The sequence below is a fragment of the Westerdykella ornata genome (genome assembly GCF_010094085.1).
Source record: "Westerdykella ornata strain CBS 379.55 unplaced genomic scaffold EI97scaffold_13, whole genome shotgun sequence".
Lineage (NCBI taxonomy): Eukaryota > Fungi > Ascomycota > Dothideomycetes > Pleosporales > Sporormiaceae > Westerdykella > Westerdykella ornata.
Window position 1 is genome coordinate 290,000 of NW_022986863.1, and position 22,667 is coordinate 312,666.

Genomic DNA, 22,667 nt, shown 5'->3' on the forward strand with positions numbered 1-22,667 from the left:
AGACTCTGTCTCTCCTCGTCGACTCTTCGGGTCTCCGCTGGCGGCACCACCACTCTATACCCTAATCCTCGTCCTCCTCGCCCTTCCCATCTCCATCTCCCTGCTACTCTCCGCCCTTCTGTCCAACCCCCCAACCAAAACATCCATCATGCCTCAGGACCTCAAGAAACTCTACCCCCAGGCGAGAGCCACCAAGCAGGGCCCCGTCACCGTTGAAGTTGCCGGCGTCCCTAAAGTCGAAGGCGAAACCATCCCGCGCCGTAACGCAAGGACAGCGGATGCCCTAAAGCTCAAGCCTCACGACAGCGTCAGCACCCTCTACGACCTGGTCAAGTATGCCTCGAGCAAGTTTGGCAACGCAAAAGCAATGGGCTCCCGCCGCATCGTCCGCACCCACACCGAGACCAAGAAGGTCAAGAAGATGATTGATGGCGTCCAGCAAGAGGTGGACAAGAACTGGACCTACTTCGAGCTGTCCGAGTACAAATACCAGACCTTTGTCGAGTTCGAGAAGCTCATCCACGACATCGGCGCTGGCTTGAAGAAGCTGGGCCTCAAGCCCCACGATCGCCTCCATCTCTTCGCCGGAACCAGCTCGCAGTGGCTCGCCATGGCTCATGGTGACTTCATGCCTCTCCTTCCTCGACTCCCACTCGCTGACTCGGCCTCTAGGCACCCTTTCTCAGTCCGGCGCAATAGTCACCGCCTACGATACGCTCGGAGAGGAGGGCCTCAAGCACTCCATGTTGCAGACCAAAGCCAAGTTCATGTTCATCGACCCCACGCTGTTCCCCAACCTCGTCAACCCCTACAACGAGGCCAAGGACGTCGAGGTCGTTTTCTACAGCACCGGTAATGATCTCGTCCAGAGTGACTTGGACGCCTTCAAGGCCGCACACCCCCATGTCAAGATCATGAGCTTTGACGACTTGGTCAAGTTGGGCCAAGAGAACCCTGCGGATCCTATCCCGCCCAGCGCCGACGACCTGGCATGCATCATGTACACTTCTGGCTCTACCGGTACTCCCAAGGGCGTGCTCATCAAACATCGCAATGTCATCGCAGCGGGTAGGTTTTCCGCAAATGGAACGCCGCCGCTAGTTGGTCGCTAACACCATATGCTCTAGTTGCCGGTGTCGATGTGATTGTGGGTGACTACCTTGGTCCAGGCGACGTGCTGCTCACCTACCTCCCGCTCGCTCATATCCTGGAATTCGTCTTCGAATCCGCATGCCTCTTCTGGGGTGGAACCATGGGCTACGGCACCGTTAAGACGCTCTCTGATACGTCTGTGCGTAACTGCAAGGGAGATATCCGTGAGCTGAGGCCAACCATCCTCGTTGGTGTGCCCCAGGTCTGGGAGACGGTCAAGAAGGGTATCATCACAAAAGTCGAGTCGGGAGGCGCCCTCACCAAGAAGGTCTTCTGGGGCGCCTACGCTGCCAAGCAGCTCCTCCTCGGCATGGGGCTGCCTGGGAGTGGTGTCTTGGATGCCATCGTCTTCAACAAAGTCAAGGAAGCGACGGGAGGCAAGCTAAGAATCTTACTCAACGGCGGCGGTCCCGTCGCCAAGGAGACGCAGCGCTTCCTCTCCGTCGCCATTACCCCCATGATCAGTGGCTATGGCCTGACCGAGACTTGCGCCATGGGCGCGCTCATGGACCCTCTCGCTTGGACCGACCAGGCGCTGGGCGAGATGCCTGCGTGCATTGAGATGAAGCTCGTCGACTTCGCCGACGCTGGCTACTTCACCAGCAACAACCCGCCGCAAGGCGAGATCTGGATCCGTGGAGGAGCAGTCACAGACGGCTATCTTGAGCTCGAGAAGGAGACCAAGGAGTCGTACACGGAGGATGGATGGTTCAAGACCGGCGACATTGGGCAGTTCGACGCCAAGGGGCAGCTCAAGATCATCGACCGCAAGAAGAACCTCGTCAAGACGCTCACCGGCGAGTACATTGCGCTCGAGAAGCTGGAATCCGTCTACCGCTCCGTTCCCATCGTTGCCAACATATGCGTCTACGCTGCCGACGACCAGGCCAAGCCCGTCGCCATCATAGTGCCTGCCGAGCCTGTCCTGAAGAAGGTTGCGGCCGAGCAGGGCGTCGAGGGCGAACATCTGGAGGAGTTGGTCCACGACCGGAAAATTGTGAATGCCGTGTCGAGGCAGCTGCAGGCTGCGGGCCAGAAAGCGGGTCTGGCTCCGTTCGAGATTGTGCAGGGCGTTGTGTTGGCCGACGAGGAGTGGACGCCGCAGAACGTAAGTTGCCGATGCTGTCGCTTATCGCGAGCTTGGATGCTAACCTGGGATGTCAGGGCTTCACGACGGCAGCGCAGAAACTCAACCGCCGCGCCATCCTCGAGCGGTATCAGAAGGAGGTTGACAAGGCGTATGGCAAATAGGTCGACGCTGCTTGCAGTATCAACGAACTTCACTCGATTTGGAATCACATGACGCTTATTTGGTAGTACCCCCTCTCGGCGAACTTGATTCTGAAGGCAGCGACGGAGATGATGGTGGATGGGGTTTTACGGATTTTCGTTTTTTTCCTGGCATGCCCGGCCACGCTTTTGCTCGGCTCAGCTGCTTGTATGACACTGCTATCTACGTTTTGAGGGGGGTGCTGGATGGCACGGGGAACCGAGAGAGAGAGGATGCGTGCGGATGTGAAGGTATCGGGGGAGGTGGAGTGAGGTAGTTTTGACGAATCTCGTGGAGGTAATTAATTGTATTCTATCTATGCAACTGGATCCTAGGTGCTGGAGCTGTTCCCCGTTGCATCCTCTTTCCTAAGTGCTGGAGCTGTATAGGCCTTTTTTGGCTCTTATATAACAAGATCGCTTACATTTGTGCTTGAATCATCTGCGAGTCTCGGTCATGCCGTGGATGGCGTTGTTGGGATGTTCCGATTAGGGGTAGTTTCTGGAGTGTACGGGGAAGACCCGACTTTGCTTGATCTTATCTACGCAAAAGAGGATGAACTTGAGATGGAGGCGGCTTCTTTCGATTGAAGACTTCTTTCATACACGCAGACAGTCCCACCGGCTGCAATACCAACCCATCCAGCCATATATCCTCGATCCCCTAACTCTAACCAGCAAACAAATACAGTTACATGGCTTTCAACATACTTCCACCCCCTCCCGAGCACCCCTTTTCGCCCCCTCCCCCTTCTCCAACCCCTCCTCTACCCTCTCCTCATCCCCACTCTCCGCCGACAACTCCGGCGCATCCTCCTCCTCCACTTCCTCGGGAAGCAGCAGATTCAGAATCAGCGTCACAAACGCCGCGACCGCGAACCCCGTCTCCATGACGAGCTCAATGGCGTTGTAAAACCCCAAGAGCGAGCGGTTGTCGCCATCATAGGTGAAGACGAAGGAGAACCAGCTATTCGCGTAGACAAGATTAGCATTGCGTTTTTCTATTCAGATACCACGAAGGGAGAGAGGAGACGAGACAGGAGAAAGACGTACTTAGGCACCATGGTCGCGCCGAAACCCAGCGCAAGACCGGCGGTCAGGATGAAGCGATTACGACGCGTAAACGGCATCGTCGAGATGATCCGGATGCCGGATACGGCCACGGCGCCGAAGAGGAACGTCGTCATGCCGCCCAATACCGCACTGTCGATGCTCAGTTAGCAACTAACTCCAACGGATTGCGCGTCGGACACGAACCTCGGGATGGCCACCAGGGCGGCCGCGAACTTGGAAAAGATGCCCATGACGATGAGCCAGAAGCAAGCGGCGAAACCGGCTTTTCGATTCGCGCATCGCGTCAGGGCGATGACGCCGTTGTTTTGGGCAAACGTCGACATGGGCGTGATGGTGGCGAGGGCGGCGAGACAGCCGTTGATGCCGTCGGCGAGAACGCCGCCTTGGATGCGGGAGTCGAAGAGCTCGCCTTCGACGTCGAGGCGCGAGACGTCGCAGGTAGCGCTGCATGAAGGTTAGGTCGTGCTCATCTTACGAAAAGACAAAAAACGTACGTGATGTCGCCAATGGCCTCCATGGCCAGGACAATGTACACGGCAATGAGAGGCAAAACTATTGGACCATACACGCTGAGCTTGAACGTCTTCACCCAGATGAAGGAAGCGGCGGGCGCGGCATCAATGGTGGTATGGTCGAAGTAACCGGTCGCAGCAGCAATGATGCAGCCAACGAGGAGACCGATGACAACCGCCGTGGACTTCATAATGGGAGATCCGAACCGCTCGCAAAGGATAATGGTAAGGAAGACGGAGAATCCCAGACCGATGAACTCGGCACTTCCCCATGGCAGAGCATGAGGGGCGTTGACGTTGGGACAGAGTCGGAACAGGCCTTCCTTGGGCATGGACTTGCAGTCACCGCTTCCGCCTGCCCAGTTCTGGAAGCCGGACGCAATGAGCTTCACGCCGATGAGCATGACTGTGGGGCCGGTGACGAGAGGAGGGAAAATCTTCTTGAGGATCCTGGGCGAAGTGAAGGCCATGGCGATTTCGAAGAGGGAACACACGGCGGCCGTACCGAGTATTGCGCCGTAACCATCGGGACAGGGCAGTGGATTGCCTTTGGCATCCGAGGGACAGAATCCAGTTTCGTACATTTGGGCGAGAGCTCCCGTGGCAACGGGAATGGTCGCAAACGAGGTGCCCACGACGGAGATGAGGCCGGTGCCAATGTAGTAGGGAGTCCGCCATATGTGGAAACGGGCAATCTGGATGGCAGAAAGGAAACCGCAAACAATCAACGAAGTCGATACGAGGTACTGTGAGGTATTCGGGTCCAGGTGTGCCGCGCTTCCTAGGATGATGGGCGGAGTGATGACGCCGGCCAACATTGCGAGGGCATGTTGGAAGCCGAGAAGGAGAGCAAGGAAAACGGGCATGCGGTCATGGAGGCCAAAGAACGGGGGAGCCCGTCGGTCCTTCTTCATGAAGGGAAGATTGGGCCTGAAGAGGAACGCATAGTCGTATGTGCCAATGAGGCCCTCCCTCTCGGCAGTAAGCTTCCATGTCAATCAAGACTTCTGAGATTTGCGAGAATGCTCACTTTGTGGTTAACGTCCTGACGACGCGCCGCGCCTTGTCTCCGAAACTGCGCTTCGGGCCACGATCTGGTCCAATTCTATCAGGACCTTCCAACATGTTGTTGCCCGTGTGTGTTACAGAGGGTCGCCGTGATGGGAGTGGTTCGGGGTGATGGGAATGCGGGGGATTATTATTAGCTATAGGTGCTGCCCTGAACCGGTTGCAGACTGCAGATCGCTAATTCCCAAAATGAGAGGAAGTGTGTTGATGAATAAGTAGGTAGTTGGGGATTTTATATCGTCGAACTAGAAGATTTATACATGGCAACGGCGGATCTCATTACCAGCAGCCTTCGTACAAGCATAGAGATAGAGAAGATAACTGCTGGGTCTAGCGTCTGATACCCAGCAGGCATTCTGAGGGACAGCGGGGCGCCATGACTCTTGAGCTGCTGAAGCTGCTGGACTCTGCCGAAGGATGGTGAAGTCTGTATGGTGCACGCGACGAGAAATGCTACCTGGGTAAGAGAGATAGGGAGGGCGGTGCCGCATGCGTTACAAACTTGTTGACGAGATAAGAGAGATAAGCAGGTCGATTCCGACAACAGATCCGAGGCCCTCAGACGGACACTCAGGGGCTGAGATGGCAAGAATTCTTCGATAATTTCGTCCACAGTGCAAGAATACAACTTCGTCTCGTACTGTGTACTGCAATCTTCCATCATCGGATGGATTGGCTTACGTCAACTGAGCGCCAGTGTGCCACCGTGCCGGCCACAGATGGTTACCGACTCAAAACTGATGAGCCTTCGTATTTCGCATATCGCTACACGGTCCAGTCTGTTTCCTCAGAAGACAACCGACCGAGACTCACTGGGGGGAGTGGAACTCGGACGAGAGGATATACCACAGTAGACGATGAGATTTTCTGACGAGGCGAGGCTGCTGAGGAGAGATACGGAGTACACGGCCCAGTGGACGGGTTACCTAGGTAGTTTGTGGTGCTGTGAATGCACGTGATGTGTGGCAAACTGCCCAGGTGTGGCGGGCGGGGAAGCGCTCAAAAAAGACGCCATGCCCAAAAGAGGAGAGCTTGCGAAATGTCAGAGAACTGCGGCTGCTGGCGTAGCTGTACCTGCAGTGAGTATTTAATTACGTCAGGGTCCATCATTTTCTCCTCTGCTGATTGGCTACAAAGCTCCTGTAACCGTCTGACGGGACGGTGAGGTTGCTTGTCTCTGTTCTCTCTCCGATGGCCCGAGAGATGGCACTGCAATTGTTTTCGCTGCTTTGCTGTTTTCTGGATGCGATCGACCCGCCCGCGAACAATACCGTTTGCCGTTAGCAATTTCACCCCATCTCGCCACCACCTCGTCGAAAAGCACCAGGAAATAGGGAGGGATAGACAGTATTTGTAGGGTAGTGGTCTGGAATGCGGCTGCCCTAAGCCCCATCTCGGCTAGCCTTACGAGCTCGGATGGTCCCGCATTCTTTCCCAGCTTCGCCCAAAACCCTTCTTATTGCCCTGCATTCCTGACCTTTTTCTCCCGCACGCCTTTCCCCCTCTTCTCCATTCTCTCTCAGGCGTCTCATCGAGTCTGCCTTCTACTCTCAACCAGCGAGCGGTGCAGTTTCCCTCAACTGCCAACCTCCCGTCGACCGTTCGACGCCTCGCTCTTCTTTCCTCCTACACCGCCAGTCGAGCACGACACCTCGACTTTTCTTCTCTTCGACTGCCGCCGCCATGGCTTCAGTCGAATCCCAGGAGCAGCCGTCGGCCATGGCTAGCACTTCGGAGCCGAACCGCAACCCCAAGTACGATCCGAAGAAGCCACACATCACCGATATGCCCATCACCAAGTCCAACTGGTACCTGCACGTCAACTGGCTCAACGTAAGTCTCACCCGCCTCCATCCCCCAGTCGCTCCTCTTCTGACATGTCAATCAGGTGACCCTGATCATTCTTCTTCCCCTGGCCGGTCTCGTCATGGCCTGCTACACGCCTCTGCAATGGAAGACCGCCGTCTGGGCCGTTGTCTACTACTTCTGGACCGGTCTCGGCATCACTGCGGGCTATCACCGTCTCTGGGCACACAAGTCCTACTCCGCCCGCCTTCCCTTGAGCATTTTCCTCGCCGCTGTAGGAGGCGGTGCTGTTGAGGGCTCCATCCGCTGGTGGAGCCGCGACCACCGCGCTCACCACCGCTACACCGATACCACCAAAGATCCCTACAGCGTCCGCAAGGGCCTGCTCTACAGCCACATTGGATGGATGGTCATGAAGCAGAACCCCAAGCGTATCGGCCGGACCGACATTACCGATCTGAACGAGGATCCCGTTGTCGTGTGGCAGCACAAGAACTACCTCAAGGTCGTCATCTTCATGGGCATCGTCTTCCCCACGCTCGTGGCCGGTCTGTTCTGGGGTGACTGGTGGGGTGGCGCCATCTATGCCGGCATCCTTCGCATCTTCTTCGTCCAGCAGGCAACCTTCTGCGTCAACTCGCTTGCCCACTGGCTCGGAGAGCAGCCCTTTGACGACCGCAACAGCCCCAGGGATCACGTCATCACGGCTCTCGTCACCCTGGGAGAGGGCTACCACAACTTCCACCACGAGTTCCCGTCCGACTACCGCAACGCCATTGAGTGGCACCAGTACGATCCCACCAAGTGGTGCATCTGGCTCTGGAGCAAGCTCGGCCTCGCCTACGATCTCAAGCAGTTCCGTTCCAACGAGATCGAGAAGGGCCGTGTTCAGCAGCTCCAGAAGAAGCTCGATCAGAAGCGCGCCAAGCTCGACTGGGGCACTCCCCTCGACCAGCTCCCCGTCGTTGAGTGGGATGACTATGTCGAGCAGGTCAAGAATGGTCGTGGTCTGGTCGCTGTGGCTGGTGTCATTCACGACGTTACCGACTTCATCAATGAGCACCCAGGTGGCAAGGCTCTGATCAAGAGTGGCCTTGGCAAGGATGCCACCGCCATGTTCAACGGCGGCGTCTATCTCCACTCCAACGCTGCTCACAACCTTCTGTCGACGATGAGGGTTGGTGTTATCCGTGGCGGTTGCGAAGTGGAGATTTGGAAGCGCGCCCAGCGGGAGAACAAGGATGTGCAGCATGTCAAGGACGACGCCGGCAACCCTATCATCCGGGCTGGAAACCAGATTACCAAGGTTCAGCAGCCCCCTTCCAGCGCGAGCGCTGCATAAATGGTCCGTCTTGTTTTCTCGCCTCTTCCAAAATCCGCTCTTTTCGCTGGCGTTCACGGACTGGCTTTTATACCATGGTGGAATATAGTCTCTTGCTTTCTTTTATGAGTACAAACTAGACGCATGACTTGCATCCAAGATGATGAAGAATCAAACGCCTTGGCCAAGGCGCGTAGAACTGTTCACAAGCATGAAGGCTTTGGTGGCAGTTATCCATATTACAATCAATAGATACAGCTGAAGCTCAGTTAAAATTGGTCCGTGCCCAGATGTGATGTTCACCAATCTTGCCCTTTCGAAATCCATCTCTTCACCTTCACCTTCACCTTCACCTCCGCCACGATGAGTTTGTTCACCTCAGTTCGCGCCCTGCTGCAGTGCCAACGGGGGACTGGCGGCTCCTTCCAGAAACAACCCCAAACCGAGACTTCCGGTTTGGGATCGCTGCCTTGAGCTCTCTCCCCAAGACCGCCCTACTCTCAATTCATCAACGTCTTTGAATGACTTCGCCCATCTCTTCCCTGAGGTCATGAGCGGTCATGGAAGAAAACCCAAGCAAGCGTCGTAGATTGGACGCGGGTACCGGTGCCGTCGTTGCTAGCGGCACTCGTACAACCACCTCAACGCCAGTATCGGTATCAACGAGCTTGAGTCGGCCCATTAGTCCGCCACCCTCGAGGCGGGCAAGGTCAGAGACTGTGGGAATCCCACCGTCTTCGAAACGCAAACAAACGTATCAAGATGTGGCGGCGACGGAGCAGCGACCTGCAGCGGATGGACATCACCGGTTCCTGCCCTCTCCAATCAGACTCACCAAGATTCGGGATCTGTCGCCCCAGCAAAATGTCGATGCGATCGGGTTAGAAGATGTGCTTGGAGATCCGTTAATCAAGGAGTGCTGGAACTTCAATTACCTCTTCAATGTCGATTGGGTTATGTAGGTTGCTATCCCGACAATACGTTAGGCCACCCCGAGGCTAACAAGACGAAAGGCAGCATTTCGACCCTGATGTGCGGTCCCTTGTCAAAGTCAAAATCGTGCATGGTTTCTGGCAGAATGATAATGAGCGACGGCACGCTCTTGTGGTATGAGAAGTCTCAAGCCCGCATAACCTCGATCCTCACGTCGCCCAGGAAGCCGCTGAACGCTATCCTAATGTGGGACTCATCACTGCATACATGCCAGACCGCTTTGGCACCCATCACTCCAAGATGCTCATTCTCATCCGCCATGACGACCAAGCCCAGATTATCATTCATACGGCCAACATGATCAACCGAGACTGGGCCAACATGACACAGGCCGCCTGGCTATCACCGCTGCTCCCCCTGGAGACCAATTCTGGTGATAGCGAGGAGATTTCTCATCCCATCGGCACCGGAGAGCGCTTCAAGACTGATCTCCTTCGCTATCTGTCAGCTTATGGAAACCGTCTACGAGACCTAACCACCCAACTCAGGCGGTACGATTTCAGCTCTGTTCGTGCTGCGTTTATCGGCTCTACGCCATCGCGGCAGGATCCAGAGCGTGCAACCCCAGCGACGCAGACATCTTGGGGCTGGCTTGGTTTACGAGAGATACTGTCCACTATCCCCGTCAAGTCCAATCCCCCTGGTCCCAAAGGTGGCAGTAGTGAGGCAGAAAGGAAGACCGCGACGCCGAATATCGTCGTGCAGATCTCGTCTATCGCAACTCTAGGCGCAAATCCAACATGGCTCACCAATTTCAAATCCGTTCTGGCCACTCACAAAGCACCTAAAGCCGCCGCTTCCCGCCCGTCTTTCTTCGCTCCTACATCTGCCTCGTCCTCGTCCAGAACGTCGGCCAAGCTAAATCCGACGTTATCAGTCATATTTCCCACTGCCCAAGAAATACGTCTCTCGCTGGACGGCTACGCCTCGGGCGATTCCATCCATATGAGAATACAATCTACGGCGCAGCAAGGACAGCTGGAGTATTTGCACCCACTCCTTTGCCATTGGAATCCAAGTGCATGCGGAATCACAGATAGAGAAAAGCGCGGTGGCAAGGGTAAAGCTCCGGAGCAAGAAACGAAGAAGGAAGCACACCGCAACCAAGCGGCGCCGCATATCAAAACATACATCCGGTTTCAAGACAACGTTACGCAACACCTCCCCATCGCCTCTTCTTCATCCTCGGATGTACTCAGGACCCCCTTTTCCCCTCCTAAGATTGACTGGGCGCTCGTCACAAGCGCAAACTTGAGCAAGCAGGCTTGGGGCGATGTGCAGAGTGCTACAAATGGCAAGGTATGGATCCAGAGCTGGGAGTGTGGTGTTGTGGTTTGGCCGGACCTATTCGCTGATGATGGTGGAAGTGCTGGGGGACGTGGGGATGAGGTGGGGGACGTGGAAATGGTGCCGGTGTTTGGAAAGGATGTGCCTGATGATTCGGATCTGGCTGGGTGTGAAGGCAGGTATGATGGTACGGACGACGAAGAAGGGGAAGGCGACGAGAAAGGGAAAGGCACACAGCACAAGAGGAAGAAGCCGAAGACATTCGTGGGATTCCGCATGCCGTACGATCTTCCGCTTGAGAGATATCGCGAAGACGAAGTGCCGTGGTGTGCGACCATGGCGTACGAGGAGCCGGACTGGATGGGGAGGACTTGGTCGGGTTATTAGGACAAGATCTGAGAGTGTGTGACGAAAAGGCACAGTCAGTAGAGCGGAGCAGGGATGGAACGGCAATGCTGGCATTCACACCAGCGAGTTAGTCAGGGCATGTAATCAAGGCGCGAGATGGGTGCTATGGGGCGGGGGGATATGTGGATATGTTACAATGAGGAGAGCAAATGGGGATTTGTTTTGCGAGCATGTGTATCGGACAGGATGACCCTAAGTTTGGGTGACTAGAATAGTGGATCAGTCATCCTCCAGCTTCTGCTGGAGCAGACGGATGTATCTGGAGTTGCATGCAAGAAGTATACATTCCTCTACAGTAGACGCGGCGGTCAAAAGCACAAATCTATGGGAGACCCAGCGTGGCGACATTGGTCTTCTCACTCAGCAACCGGAATCTCCTTCTCCTGCGCCCCAATAACGGGCTTCCCATCATCGTTCCATCGCGTACTTGTCCACCTTTATTCTCAGGCCTGCCCGGGCGCCTTGAGGCCGATCCTGGCAATCAACTCCTCCGCCAGCGCAATGTACTTCTGCTCGGCCTCCTCGGCGGACAGACCCTCGTCCTCGGCCTTCTTCCACGCATCGTACTTATAACGGCCCTGGAGAAGATTGAACATGTTAGGACATTGGAGCGAAGATGGGATGGAGCACAAGTGGACGTACGGTCGGGTCAAAGATACCGGGTCTGGATTTGCCCTCGATGGAGACGCCCTTTGCGACTTTGCCCCAGGCATAAAGCTGGCGGGTGGGTTAGTTTGAGTGAGAGACGATACGCGCATATGCGTCTGTTCCGGGGAGGCAGGGGACGGTGAGAGGGAGAGAGAAAGGGGGAGGGAGGAAGGGAGGGGAGAGGGATTGGGAGGGGCACGCACGTTAAGTAGCTGCTCGTTGGAGGGATCGCCGTCGAGCTGCTTGACCTTACTAAAGAGCTCTTCGAACTTTGCGCTGGGCATTTTGGCGGTTTGCGAGGAATATATTGGAGGGTGAGAGTTGAGATGTACGTGGTGATCGTTTCGAGGGAGTTATGAGATGGATGGAAGAGTCGCTGGAGGAGAGTAAATAGGTAGGTGGGGTGATCATGGGAATAGATGGTAAATAGTGGGGTCCCCCTCCTGACGGCGGCGGCAGGCGGCAGGCACTGGTTCCAAGTGACGCAACCTTTACTAGATTCAGTTGGTTCGCTATTGCCGATGTTTCGTGCATCAAGTTGAGAACCACGGTTCTCACTCAAGATCACGAAAACGTCCGTAAATCTATGTTCGGAACTGTTGCTCTCCGGGAAATTTGATGAAGAGAGCGCGGTCGTCGAAGTATGGCAAAGTGAACGCAGGAACTGGGAGCCAGGAATACCTCAAACGATCGAAGAGAAGGTGTGGTAAAGGGCAGTGCCCACAAGTTTCATTCGGGCAGCTGGCGTAGGAGCCATCTGCGACTGGACATGAGCCATGTCGGACGTATCATCCTGAGCTATTTGTAGCAAGTCCGGCAATGGTTCGTAGCGCCATTCATCAACAATTTCAGTCGCATCATGACCGCATTCTTGGAGAGCTCGTTCCCAGACGTCAAGGAGGCCTTCCTCACCTGCGAGGTCTGTCGCACTTCGAAATCCTGACGGAGATTGCCACGAAGTCTTACAGTCGCAACGCGCTCTTGGATCCTCGCCGCTGGATAAAAGTTGGACAAGAACGCGGTGCACGTGCTTTCTAATTATCCTCGCTTTCGCCTGCTTGAAATACGGAGCGAGACGGCGTTCATGGAGGGCTTGGAACAGTAGATGGCTTGAGCCCACTGGACAAAAGCAGGTCCAACGGCTATCCAGCAAAGGTCCATTTCTGTCCATGTCCCTGGAGAATACCTTGCTCTTGATGCTTTGAGGACCGCCTCTGCAAAGATAGACCAAAGTATCGTAATTCTGGTCAAGATACTCCTGGTAGACCTTGTTGGAGTTCATTACCCTCAGCCCTCCAACGATATCGTAGAACACCTGATCAGGGTTCTCGAACACGAGCTCGTCCAAGCCGGCTAGGTCTTCCCGGAACAGGTAGGAAGAGTCCAGAGCAGGCAGGCTATATCCGCCCAAAGAGGCCTTCCAGAGGCTAAGAAGACCTTCGCCATCCTCAAACGGATCCGTTCGGCTGTTCTCCAAACACATACGAAGAGTATCGTCCAATGACTTCAAAGTAGCCGCTGTGCCTGAATCCGGGTCGCCATCGAGGAAATAGCAACCGTATGCCCACAGAAAACCGGTCCACGATCGATATGACTCCAAGAATTCTTGAACGTACGTAGTAGGATCCGCGCCTTGGGTTATCAAGAACTGTATAGTTTGTTGGACTTGGCAGGCTTCCTCAGCACCAAAGTCTTCGTGCACGAGACGGCTGTTCCAGACATAGGACAGCAACGCTCGACCATCGCAATCAACATCGAAAGGGGATGCTTGGCCGTATTGAAACAGCTTCTGAATAGCTGGTAGATCCCGAGCACGGCATGCTCTGAGGATCATGGCATCATCGCGGACGATGTTGTATGATCGGAGGCAAAGGTCCCACGAGGTGGCGTATAAATCAGTCATCGTCTTATCCATCCGCATCACTCTTCCTTGAGAGGAGAGCCATTTGAACGGAATGAGACTGATCTCAATATAGAGTAAACCTGCATCTTCACCAACCCCTGAGCGTGCAACTTTTGTCTGTATAAACCCGATGGGAAGGGGGAACCTTTTCATTACCGTGTGTTTCCGCCCGAGTGAGCGTACCATTCTCGTGTTCTTTTTCTGTGTATCGCATCCTCCAACAAGGAAAGTGTCTTTGCCCGCTACGGCTGTGAATTGGCCCCGATATTCCTCTAAGCATTGCTGGAGACTTCCTTTGATCAACTTTGGAATGTCGGCGCCTATAGATTGTACGGCATGATCTATGTGACTAATGATCGTAGCCGATCTTTCCTGGAGGTCTTTTCGAATCTCGACTGTCTGCGTAAAAATGTTCTCCGAAGTCTCCGAAATGGCCGACAAGTGTGTCTCGATACGTTCTATGGCGGGTGTCACTACTGCAGTATGGGCCGTGAGATGATCATGGGTTGCACTAAATCGCTTCGTTAGCATACATAATGAAATCGTAGGCCAATCATACCTTGCTATCCGAATAATGACGCTGTCTAAGAAGGCTGCAAGAGCGGTGTTCGTCCTTTGAAGAACGCAAAGTTCCTCCTCAAGCTGAGGCCGCTTGCCATCAGCAAGGAAGGAATGCCAAAACCGCTTTGCACCCCGGTCACCTTCTTGTAACTCGACTTTCGTGAGAGTCTTGTAGAGTTCATAAATATGTTCTCCCAGATCGTCACAGATTCGCACGAAAGTGGGCTTCTCATCGTCGGGGATAACGTTCTCGATTTGAGCCACTCGAGCTCCAACATGCTGAAGTATCCGGAGCTCTTCATGGATGCGTCGAATCAATTTGGGCGCATTCTTGATATTCACAAGTTTTCGACGTAACGATACAACTGATTCAACCAGTTGGCCTGCCAAGCCGACGAACTGTGTGGCACCGAGAGCGATAGTGAAAGGGTCCATTAACGATACGACACTGAGAACCAAACTCGGAGTTGAGGATAGAGTGCGAGCAAAACACAACAGACTGGGAAACCGCTATGTTGTATCCAGTACACCTCAAGGCGGGACTCTTTTAAAGCGACATGCACTGCTTAATAGTAGCGATCATGTGGATGAAACACGCGTGCGCCCGTGGCAAACTGCGAAAACGCGAGCAAACATGTCTCGAGAAGGATTTAGACATCGACACAGCCGTCCTGTGTGAGACCAGACATGCGAAAAACGAAGGACCACGGGGCTGTGTGAAACGAGGATCTCCTTCAATCAATTCGATCTCCAGCCTTTCGGCTCCAGTGACCGGCGCCTGGTGAGGCTGTCCGAGTTTGAAGCCTGCATCCATGGGGCACAGCCGCTGCGGTGAGCAGTGGGCGCTTAACTGGACTTTTGGGTCGGTGCACATCCGAGTGAAGGAGAGCGCGAGGTAAAGTATCGGTATTGAGATGGGTTGAGTAGTTGTGATGATTAGTCTGCAGAGTGGAGCTGAGATGCGAAAGGGATGTATATGTTTATGATTTCGCATAGTCTCCACCGCTGTCCTTTGTTCGAGAAACGCGCTATACCTCATTGAACCAATTCACAGCGAACAGCGAATCAGTCCCGCCTCCAAAAGTGAACTTCAGAAGGGAACTGCTGCCGAAGCTGAGCAACGTTTCCGTCCAATGGGAAACGGTTCTGCCTTCGGGCATCAATCCACGTCGGGTGGATTCCGGTCACAACTCGACTGACCACCTCTGCGGCATTGCAGGGTGGCGTCTTCCATGGACCTGCTACCCCAGAGTGTCAGCATAGCCACGTGTCGGGCTGTTATGTGCTGGAACGCATGCACTTACAGTATTAACTAGTGTTCTCGAAGGAGCTCTCTGTTATGCAACTGTCGCGTTTGCCTGCGGCTCCAGCGGACTTGTGTCCATGCTGGGACCTACCGCCTGCACACCTCATTTCAGGACCACTCTGTCCAAGCTTCTCTCCACGATGGGAACGAGAGCCCGATCCTTTTTGATCAACTGGTTGGGATCCCTCATAATCGCCAGGACATCATCTGTTCCTCCAACCAAAGCCGCCCTGACGACATCATATTTCTCCTCATGAGCGGTATATTCCCTAATCACCTCGCCTGTGCTGAATTCGATATATACTCTTGTGTCCCGTATTCTGAAAAGAACACCATCCAGCCTCATGAAGAACCTTGACAGCAGCAGCATCCTCTGCGGCATAACCCGTATCTTGCATGACAGCATCGCAATGCCGTTATCGGCCAGCTCATCCTCGTATAGCATGACTTCTGAGAAGAACAGGATCGGGTCTTGACGCATGAGAAGGTCGATGGGTATCGGTTTATCTGTTGGTTGAAACTGGGGTCCCGAAATAGTGCCCTTGTAGTCGGTGCTGTAAGACCAGTCGAACGGCTTGACAACTTCTTTTATCTCTTCGAACTGCTTCTGCCTTTCACGAGTTAGCTTCGCAACAATCACCACTGTTGTGAGGGACTACACACCGATTCTCCTGCCATTCTTTGGAGTAGGACACCTTTAGCATCGACTCGCCCGTTTTGTCGACACGGTCGAGTGCATCGAAGGCGTTGAACTCAATGCTCCAACCACTCTGAGGGTGCTCAATGCGCGCCAGGTTATCGCCGAAAATCATCTCGGGCGGTGCAATTCCCAGCTTTTTTGTCATGTCCTCTATAGGGCCGGCCTTGAGAATAGGTAGCTTCCGCACGGTGACCTTGAACCCATCTCTGGTGATGGACTCATCTGTACTGTGACCCGGTGCGTGCGCATCGACAGACGAGCCATTGAAGGTTGGTAAGTTCGGGGAAGCCATTCCAGTCTCTGTAGATGCGGTAGAGCGGAATATATCTCTGGGTGCAGTTATTCCTAGACCTCGTCGTAGGGCATACCCTAGGCCTGCCCCGCCGGGTAATTGGCACATGCATGCCGCCTGTGGGGGGGGTACATCTTCAAGAAACTTATTTGGCTTCCATACATCTAGCTCGACATTCAGGTTTGGTGTTTCTATAGGCGGGCATTTTGCATCAAAGGAACATGTATCTAACATCAGGAATCACGGTGCATCAATTGATGGTGGTGAATACTCTCACGTGATAATCATGTGACCTCGTTATTGCCGCGGCAACGACTATTTGTATACCGGTCGTCAGCCCTTGGTCTTGCAACCACTTCATTTCGTCTCGAACCGTAGACCGGATCGAACAACGAGCATACTCCTCCACCCAGCTCCAGAAATCATTGTTCTTCTCTTGTATTCCGTTTGGAAGTCCTCTCATTTACTTGCGCTTACTTGAATTGAATTCACAATGGCGGACGTCTCAAACCTTGAAGCCGCCTTTGAGCGCATCACCGTCAACGACGAGAATGAGGACCAGCTTGCTGTAACTAGCACCTATCATAAGCAAAAGGTTCGAGAATTTTGGGAACATTAGTCCTCAGCATTTCGCTCTAACATTGGCATAGGGCTCCGTCTCCACCGTATCAATAACTGCCCTCGGCACCAGCACTTCAGCCGCCAACCGCATGAAACTCCCTCTCCAAAAGCTCGCAGCCGCCAACTCCACCAAGATTGTCCAAGCCAACATCACTAAGGTACCCCTCGCCTCGCAATCCCAAGCGGTCCAAAACCGTTCATCAGAAGACCGGCAATCTCATGCCCACCGCCGCACGCTTACTGAACCTGCGATTTATTCTCAACCCACGACCCCCAAGCAGTGGCACCTCGGAATGTTCGAAATTGGCAAGCCCCTCGGAAAGGGCAAATTCGGTCGCGTCTACCTTGCCAAAGAGCGCTCTTCAGGCTTTGTTTGCGCTCTCAAAGTTCTCCACAAGTCCGAACTCCAGCAGGGCAAAGTGGAGAAACAAGTAAGGAGAGAAATCGAGATTCAGTCCCATCTTGCTCATCCCAACATTCTACGTCTCTTCGGCCACTTCCATGACGCCAAGCGCATCTTTCTGATCCTTGAGTTCGCTGGCAAGGGAGAGCTGTACAAACACCTCCGTCGCGAACAGCGCTTCCCGGAATGGAAGGCCGCACAGTACATTGCTCAGATGGCGGCAGCTCTCAAATACCTTCACAGAAAGCACGTCATGCACCGGGACATCAAGCCAGAGAACATCCTAGTCGGCATCCATGGCGAGATCAAAATCTCCGATTTTGGCTGGTCAGTCCATGCGCCCAACAATAGGCGTAACACCATGTGCGGTACCCTTGACTACCTTCCCCCGGAGATGCTTCGTGGTGGCGGCAAGGACAACTTTTACACGGAGAAGGTAGATCTGTGGAGTTTGGGCGTGCTGACGTACGAGTTCCTCGTTGGTGAAGCCCCATTCGAAGACTCGCAGGTCATGACGCAGAGAAAAATTGTCAGGGGTGACTACACTGTGCCCAGTTTTGTGAGTTCGGAGGCAAAAGATCTGATTAAGAAGGTATGTTTCCATTTGCCTGTCGTCTTATGCATTCACTTACGGTGTCTCAGTTGCTCGTCCTGGACCCTGAGAAGCGCATCTCTCTTGAAGAAGTTGAGACGCACCCTTGGATCATCAAGCACTGCAAGGGCAGCTCCCGCGCATATGAACGCACTTCTGGAAGCAAAGCCCGCAGCAGCTCCGATAAGGAGAACTGAGCTCTTCCACCTCCCTTTCAAGTCGCCTCTATGGCTGTTTTCGTTGTTCATTTCCGGGGATTTAGAAATGAAAATAACGGCATTTCTCACTAGGAGTACGTACGGCCGGTTGGAGTTGAGGGTCTGTCTAATTGCATAGCCTGGCGCTTGTGGCGATTCGGGTTTTCTGTTCTTCTATTGCATTGGCATTGCCATGATTCGATTGAGTAATGACATCATGAATCCAAACTCTTGTGTCAATAAACTGTATGTCGATGCCGTAAGAGTGAAGATGACATTCGAAGAATTACTCAATAACGCCAGTCGCTATGCATGTCCCTCTCCCCGCCCTCCAATCCTGTCCTATCCGGGTATATTGTACAACGATGGTGTCTTATGATACAATGCAGGTCGTAAGCATCCTCTCCTTCACTAGCGGTATATTTCATCGAATGGCCTCGTATCGTAGAAACAGCTATCCCACACTTCATTCACAATCTTCGCGGCTTGGACATCGTCCTTTACTCCTGGTCTCGCCATCAAAGATAGTGTAGCTCTTCTCCGTACACAATGCTGTAGCTGCTCTGTTATCCGCCATTGATTCTTCGTGAAGAACTCGCGAGTAAAGCGGCATTCGCCCGATAGTGTTGAGGCACGTATCTAGCAGTCATTAGCACCCTGTCTCAACTACGAGCACCGATGTTCCCCAAGGAGTCCAGTCAGCATACCTCTAAGCAAGCCTGATGTTTCAAATTATCCTGCTCCACCTTCCACTTCAGATGATCCCACGCATGCACCATCTCATGCGCCATAGTATCCTCCTGATGCCCTCGATTCCGAAACTTATTCGCACACAGCAGAATCCCATGATCGATATGAAACCCGCCACTCTGCTCCTGCGTGCACATCCTACAAATGACATTTTTCTCATTGATATCACCTCCCAGCTTCGCGACTTCGTCCTTCATGAAGCGCACGATGGGGCTGTATTTGAGCAGGTAGTCGCGGTTGGATTCGCAGCGCCGACAGTACGCTTCCTCATTTATGGCATCTTGCTCTGCGAAATATTTGCTTTCGAGGGAGACGTCGCGGTTGCCGGTCATACGACCGAGGAGGATGGAGAAGGTGTTGCTCCATGTGTAGTATACGGGGTCGACTTTCTGAGAGGGGGGTTTTGCGATTTGGCCGGGTGAAGCCCCGTCGGGGGCTTGTTCGGGCTTCGTCATTGGGATGTAAAGGGCGAAAGGACGTGAAGAGTGGACGTCGCGATATAATCCCTTCCGGCGCGTCTCGCATGAAAACGTTGAAGTTGGAGGATTGCGGAGAGCGAGCCAGCGGCAACGGGCTGATCTGATTGGCTGGCTGTGCGGACGACCCTTGAGACCATTTCCGAATTCCGAGCCCGAAGCTCTGGCGCCCAACGGGCAGAGTCATCTTCATTTGATTTCCCTTGTACAAAGAATCTCGCTGCTAAATCCTCCCCGACACTTATGCGGTATACACGATAACTACAAGCTCTCATTCTCTGCGATCATGGCCGTGCAACCCAAAAAGCATCACGGCCAGCTCACAATCGTCATCAAACTCGGTAAATACACTGTACTACATCCCCACATTCGAAAGAAGAGTTGCGCTTACCAACGTTCCCTCGCAGGTACAAGCTCCATAGTCGACGAAAAGACGCACCAGCCCCTCCTTTCAATTCTCTCCCTCATCGTCGAAACAGCCCATAAGCTTCGTCGAGATGGCCATCACGTCGTCATCGTCTCCTCGGGCGCCATTGGCGTCGGTCTTCGCCGAATGGATATCGAAAAACGGCCCAAACAATTGCCTAGGGCGCAGGCATTAGCTGCAATCGGTCAGTGCAGACTTATGAGTCTGTGGGATCAGTTGTTTGAGCATGTCCGGCAGCCAATTGGGCAGGTGTTGTTGACGCGGAACGACATTGCGGACCGGACGCAGTACCAGAATGCGCAGAACACGTTCATCGAGCTGCTGAATATGGGAGTCATTCCGATTGTGAACGAGAACGACACATTGGCCGTTTCCGAAATCAAGTTCGGCGATAACGACACCTTGAGTGCGATTACAGCCGGTATGGTTCAGGCGGATTACCTGTTTCTCATGACAGATGTGGATTGTCTGTACGACAAGAATCCGCGGACGAATCCGGATGCGAAGCCTATCACAGTAGTGGAGGATATCGCGGATTTGGCGGCAGACGTTAGTAGTGCGGGTTCGGCATTGGGGACTGGAGGAATGAGCACCAAGATCGTTGCTGCAAGATTAGCGACCAGCGCCGGCGTCACAACGGTCATCACGAAGTCTTCGAAACCAGGGAACATCGGTGCGATTATTCGATATGCGGAGTCACAAAGGCTGGCGAGAGTATCCAGCCGAAGCAGCGTGGCCAACTCCGACCGCGAAGGAGGTTTATCTTCATCAATAGCATCGCTGAAATTTCACAGCGACCACGCAACCCCTTCCACATCTACTCCCCAAGAGACTCCTGCACAGACCGAGACTCCGCCATCCGAAGCCGAGGAGGTCCCACTGCACACCCGCTTCCTCGCAAACGCCCACCCTATTCGCGACCGCTGGTTCTGGATCCTCCACGGCCTGACTCCCCACGGCACCATATACATCGACTACGGTGCATGGCACGCCCTCAGCGACAAAGCGGGCCTCCTTCCTTCTGGTATTGTAGACGTAGACGGCCACTTCTCCCAGCAGGAAGCCGTCCGGCTAGTAGTTGTTAAACGCCTTCCGTCGACCAACCACACTTCCACAGCAGCATCTACTCCAGCTACCCCTAATCCACCACATAATCACACTCACGGGCACGTCCCTGCCCCTGTGCCGGACAGGAACTCCCTCTACGAACGCCACCACCCAGGCCTCGTCCACTCCCACTCCTCATCACAACTGCTCGCGCATCATCACCAGCAACAGCCGGCGTACGAGCTGCACAACCCTGCCCCCTTTGAGATTGGCCGAGCGGTAGTGAACTACTCCGATGTTGAGATCCGACGGATCAAAGGCTTGCACAGCACGCAGATTCACGAGGCATTGGGGTATGCAGATAGCGAGTATGTAGCGCTGAGGGAGAATATAGCGCTGTTGGGTGTCGAGAAGTCGAGACCGAATACACCCAGTTTTGGGCGATCAGCGAATGAGGCGGAGGCGCATTAGGAAATGGTTGGAGAAGGCGATCTAATGTATGGTGAGGCGTAGAGGACGAATGTTGCACGGCATTCGCGTATCAATGGGGGTTTTGGCGTCTTGTATCTATAGCAAGTACGGGAAAGATGTAAGCACTTAGGTATGGAATATCGGATGCTTAGATGCATAATAGAGTCTTTCAGCGTTCGCTTTGGTGGAATCAAAATCTGATCCATTCTCGAGAGGCCTAGTCCTGAAAATGTATCAGCTACTGGCCCATTCTGATGTTGAAACGAAGATTTGATGCTCGAGAAATTCAAGCTTGCAAATTTGGACTGCCGCATACCAGAACGTCCATCACACTCCTTGTTGCTGCTTAAGACTGTTCCGGCCAGCCCCTCTACAGTTCCCCGCTGACACCTCCTAACGGCTATATCTTTCTCGGTTTTGAGCTCAACGTATCCACACCTTATGCATACGACGGGCCATTTCTCCTCTTTCCGTCCCCACGCTACCACCACCTGGCGCCAAAGATCTTCGGTCCCTGCCCCTTCGCCCTCCCCACCTCCTCCTTCTGTTCAACAACCACCCTCTTCTCCCCTTTAACATCACACACCATACTCTGGTACTCCCACTCCTCCTGCCCGGGCCTCCTCGTCAAATGCACATTCACAACCCCTTGATTCCTACTCCCCTCCACATAGAATTTAAACCGCATATGCTCCGTGCCCCATCTATCCGTCTCGGAAGTGGAAGCAATAAACCGGTTCCGCGCCCAGCGAGAGAAGGAGGGCTCGCCGTAGGCAGAGATTTGGGGCCCCGGGCCGCCGAGTAGGGATATGCATTCGGGGTGCGCGCGGATGCGCGTGACGGCGCGGTTGAAGTGGGAGGTTTTGGACGAGGGGGAGAGGATTTCGGTGTAGATGTAGTAGGATACTGCGCCCTGGATATATATTATTTAGCATGAATATTCCAGGTAGGAACAAGGGAACGGATGGGAGACGTACGGTTAATACAACGCCCACGGCGATGACGACGAAGTTGAAGGACTGTTGCGTCGTCCGCGCGGCCTTTTCTCCAAGGCTCAGGTCGCTCCATCGCACGGCGCCTGTGTCATTGGTGACGGTCACGGTCCTCCGCGCAGGCCGGGGAGACGGTGGAGGGCTAGCCGTCGTTGAGCTATGGGTCGCATGTGCTGAATATGTGGTAGAAAACGGTGCGATGTGCGCGACTCTAGACGGAGGCGGGAAGCGCGCTGTGCGGAAAGTCGGTCGCAGAAGCTGGATCGCTTCAAGAGGTCTGTAAGTCGATGCCATCGTTCTCTGTCGCGGCTGTAAATAACGTCGGTAGTCCTACAAGCTTGATCGCATGTGAGCACACGACGTCGGCGGGGGGAGCAACTCAAACCCAGGC

At 54.0% G+C, this 22,667-nt stretch overlaps 11 protein-coding genes across 11 annotated transcripts; 5 read left to right on the top strand and 6 right to left on the bottom strand.

Annotated features, from left to right (window-relative positions):
- The first annotated feature begins 11 nt into the window (after positions 1 to 11).
- On the top strand, positions 12 to 2,817 carry EI97DRAFT_66598 (acetyl-CoA synthetase-like protein). The gene is made up of 4 exons (XM_033802998.1): positions 12 to 620; positions 673 to 1,068; positions 1,128 to 2,260; positions 2,317 to 2,817. The coding sequence occupies exons 1-4, from the start codon at positions 149 to 151 to the stop codon at positions 2,401 to 2,403; spliced, it is 2,088 nt and encodes a 695-aa protein (XP_033653174.1). The 5' UTR covers positions 12 to 148; the 3' UTR covers positions 2,404 to 2,817.
- A 431-nt stretch (positions 2,818 to 3,248) lies between these two features.
- EI97DRAFT_434046 (xanthine/uracil permease protein-like protein) lies at positions 3,249 to 4,975 on the bottom strand (the record flags this gene model as incomplete). Its single annotated transcript, XM_033798523.1, has 3 exons — positions 3,990 to 4,975; positions 3,679 to 3,939; positions 3,249 to 3,624 (listed from the first exon to the last, which is right to left on the bottom strand). Coding segments are annotated over exons 1-3 (1,343 nt in total), but the record flags the coding sequence as incomplete, so codon positions are not given.
- A 1,783-nt stretch (positions 4,976 to 6,758) lies between these two features.
- EI97DRAFT_378880 (uncharacterized protein) lies at positions 6,759 to 8,223 on the top strand (the record flags this gene model as incomplete). The annotated part of the gene is made up of 2 exons (XM_033795687.1): positions 6,759 to 6,908; positions 6,964 to 8,223. The coding sequence occupies 2 exons, from the start codon at positions 6,759 to 6,761 to the stop codon at positions 8,221 to 8,223; spliced, it is 1,410 nt and encodes a 469-aa protein (XP_033653176.1).
- Positions 8,224 to 8,522: 299 nt separating this feature from the next.
- EI97DRAFT_467798 (phospholipase D/nuclease) lies at positions 8,523 to 10,869 on the top strand (the record flags this gene model as incomplete). Its single annotated transcript, XM_033801621.1, has 3 exons — positions 8,523 to 9,160; positions 9,216 to 9,309; positions 9,358 to 10,869. The coding sequence occupies exons 1-3, from the start codon at positions 8,763 to 8,765 to the stop codon at positions 10,867 to 10,869; spliced, it is 2,004 nt and encodes a 667-aa protein (XP_033653177.1). The 5' UTR covers positions 8,523 to 8,762.
- Positions 10,870 to 11,129: 260 nt separating this feature from the next.
- Positions 11,130 to 11,849, bottom strand: EI97DRAFT_434051 (uncharacterized protein). The gene has a single exon (XM_033798524.1). The coding sequence runs from the start codon at positions 11,820 to 11,822 to the stop codon at positions 11,334 to 11,336; it is 489 nt and encodes a 162-aa protein (XP_033653178.1). The 5' UTR covers positions 11,823 to 11,849; the 3' UTR covers positions 11,130 to 11,333.
- A 100-nt stretch (positions 11,850 to 11,949) lies between these two features.
- Positions 11,950 to 14,891, bottom strand: EI97DRAFT_66523 (uncharacterized protein). Its single transcript, XM_033802995.1, has 2 exons — positions 14,001 to 14,891; positions 11,950 to 13,952 (listed from the first exon to the last, which is right to left on the bottom strand). The coding sequence occupies exons 1-2, from the start codon at positions 14,435 to 14,437 to the stop codon at positions 12,221 to 12,223; spliced, it is 2,169 nt and encodes a 722-aa protein (XP_033653179.1). The 5' UTR covers positions 14,438 to 14,891; the 3' UTR covers positions 11,950 to 12,220.
- Positions 14,892 to 15,411: 520 nt separating this feature from the next.
- EI97DRAFT_378858 (TIP41-domain-containing protein) lies at positions 15,412 to 16,300 on the bottom strand (the record flags this gene model as incomplete). The annotated part of the gene is made up of 2 exons (XM_033795686.1): positions 15,412 to 15,919; positions 15,972 to 16,300. The coding sequence occupies 2 exons, from the start codon at positions 16,298 to 16,300 to the stop codon at positions 15,412 to 15,414; spliced, it is 837 nt and encodes a 278-aa protein (XP_033653180.1).
- A 361-nt stretch (positions 16,301 to 16,661) lies between these two features.
- On the top strand, positions 16,662 to 18,366 carry EI97DRAFT_420001 (serine/threonine-protein kinase 12). Its single transcript, XM_033797015.1, has 3 exons — positions 16,662 to 16,895; positions 16,951 to 17,916; positions 17,967 to 18,366. Exons 1-3 carry the CDS (start codon positions 16,794 to 16,796, stop codon positions 18,111 to 18,113), a joined length of 1,215 nt encoding a protein of 404 aa, XP_033653181.1. The 5' UTR covers positions 16,662 to 16,793; the 3' UTR covers positions 18,114 to 18,366.
- Positions 18,199 to 19,380, bottom strand: EI97DRAFT_467803 (mitochondrial inner membrane protease-like protein ATP23). The gene is made up of 2 exons (XM_033801622.1): positions 18,821 to 19,380; positions 18,199 to 18,752 (listed from the first exon to the last, which is right to left on the bottom strand). Exons 1-2 carry the CDS (start codon positions 19,316 to 19,318, stop codon positions 18,525 to 18,527), a joined length of 726 nt encoding a protein of 241 aa, XP_033653182.1. The 5' UTR covers positions 19,319 to 19,380; the 3' UTR covers positions 18,199 to 18,524.
- A 245-nt stretch (positions 19,381 to 19,625) lies between these two features.
- On the top strand, positions 19,626 to 21,468 carry EI97DRAFT_399895 (glutamate 5-kinase; the record flags this gene model as incomplete). Its single annotated transcript, XM_033796426.1, has 2 exons — positions 19,626 to 19,680; positions 19,747 to 21,468. The coding sequence occupies 2 exons, from the start codon at positions 19,626 to 19,628 to the stop codon at positions 21,282 to 21,284; spliced, it is 1,593 nt and encodes a 530-aa protein (XP_033653183.1). The 3' UTR covers positions 21,285 to 21,468.
- A 297-nt stretch (positions 21,469 to 21,765) lies between these two features.
- On the bottom strand, positions 21,766 to 22,570 carry EI97DRAFT_459112 (TIM21-domain-containing protein; the record flags this gene model as incomplete). Its single annotated transcript, XM_033800972.1, has 2 exons — positions 21,766 to 22,197; positions 22,262 to 22,570. The coding sequence occupies 2 exons, from the start codon at positions 22,568 to 22,570 to the stop codon at positions 21,766 to 21,768; spliced, it is 741 nt and encodes a 246-aa protein (XP_033653184.1).
- Between the last annotated feature and the right edge of the window lie 97 nt (positions 22,571 to 22,667).

Bases quoted from the DNA above. Each gene is read 5' to 3' on its own strand.
- EI97DRAFT_66598 (XM_033802998.1), top strand. From the start codon at position 149: ATGCCTCAGGACCTCAAGAAACTCTACCCCCAGGCGAGAGCCACCAAG. The intron at 621-672 runs GTGACTTCATGC...CTCGGCCTCTAG, and splicing joins GTGGCTCGCCATGGCTCATG to GCACCCTTTCTCAGTCCGGC. The intron at 1,069-1,127 runs GTAGGTTTTCCG...CATATGCTCTAG, and splicing joins TCGCAATGTCATCGCAGCGG to TTGCCGGTGTCGATGTGATT.
- EI97DRAFT_434051 (XM_033798524.1), bottom strand. From the start codon at position 11,822: ATGCCCAGCGCAAAGTTCGAAGAGCTCTTTAGTAAGGTCAAGCAGCTC.
- EI97DRAFT_66523 (XM_033802995.1), bottom strand. From the start codon at position 14,437: ATGGACCCTTTCACTATCGCTCTCGGTGCCACACAGTTCGTCGGCTTG. The intron at 13,953-14,000 runs GTATGATTGGCC...GAAGCGATTTAG, and splicing joins GTCATTATTCGGATAGCAAG to TGCAACCCATGATCATCTCA.
- EI97DRAFT_420001 (XM_033797015.1), top strand. From the start codon at position 16,794: ATGGCGGACGTCTCAAACCTTGAAGCCGCCTTTGAGCGCATCACCGTC. The intron at 16,896-16,950 runs GTTCGAGAATTT...ACATTGGCATAG, and splicing joins GCACCTATCATAAGCAAAAG to GGCTCCGTCTCCACCGTATC. The intron at 17,917-17,966 runs GTATGTTTCCAT...ACGGTGTCTCAG, and splicing joins CAAAAGATCTGATTAAGAAG to TTGCTCGTCCTGGACCCTGA.
- EI97DRAFT_467803 (XM_033801622.1), bottom strand. From the start codon at position 19,318: ATGACGAAGCCCGAACAAGCCCCCGACGGGGCTTCACCCGGCCAAATC. The intron at 18,753-18,820 runs GTATGCTGACTG...AATGACTGCTAG, and splicing joins AACATCAGGCTTGCTTAGAG to ATACGTGCCTCAACACTATC.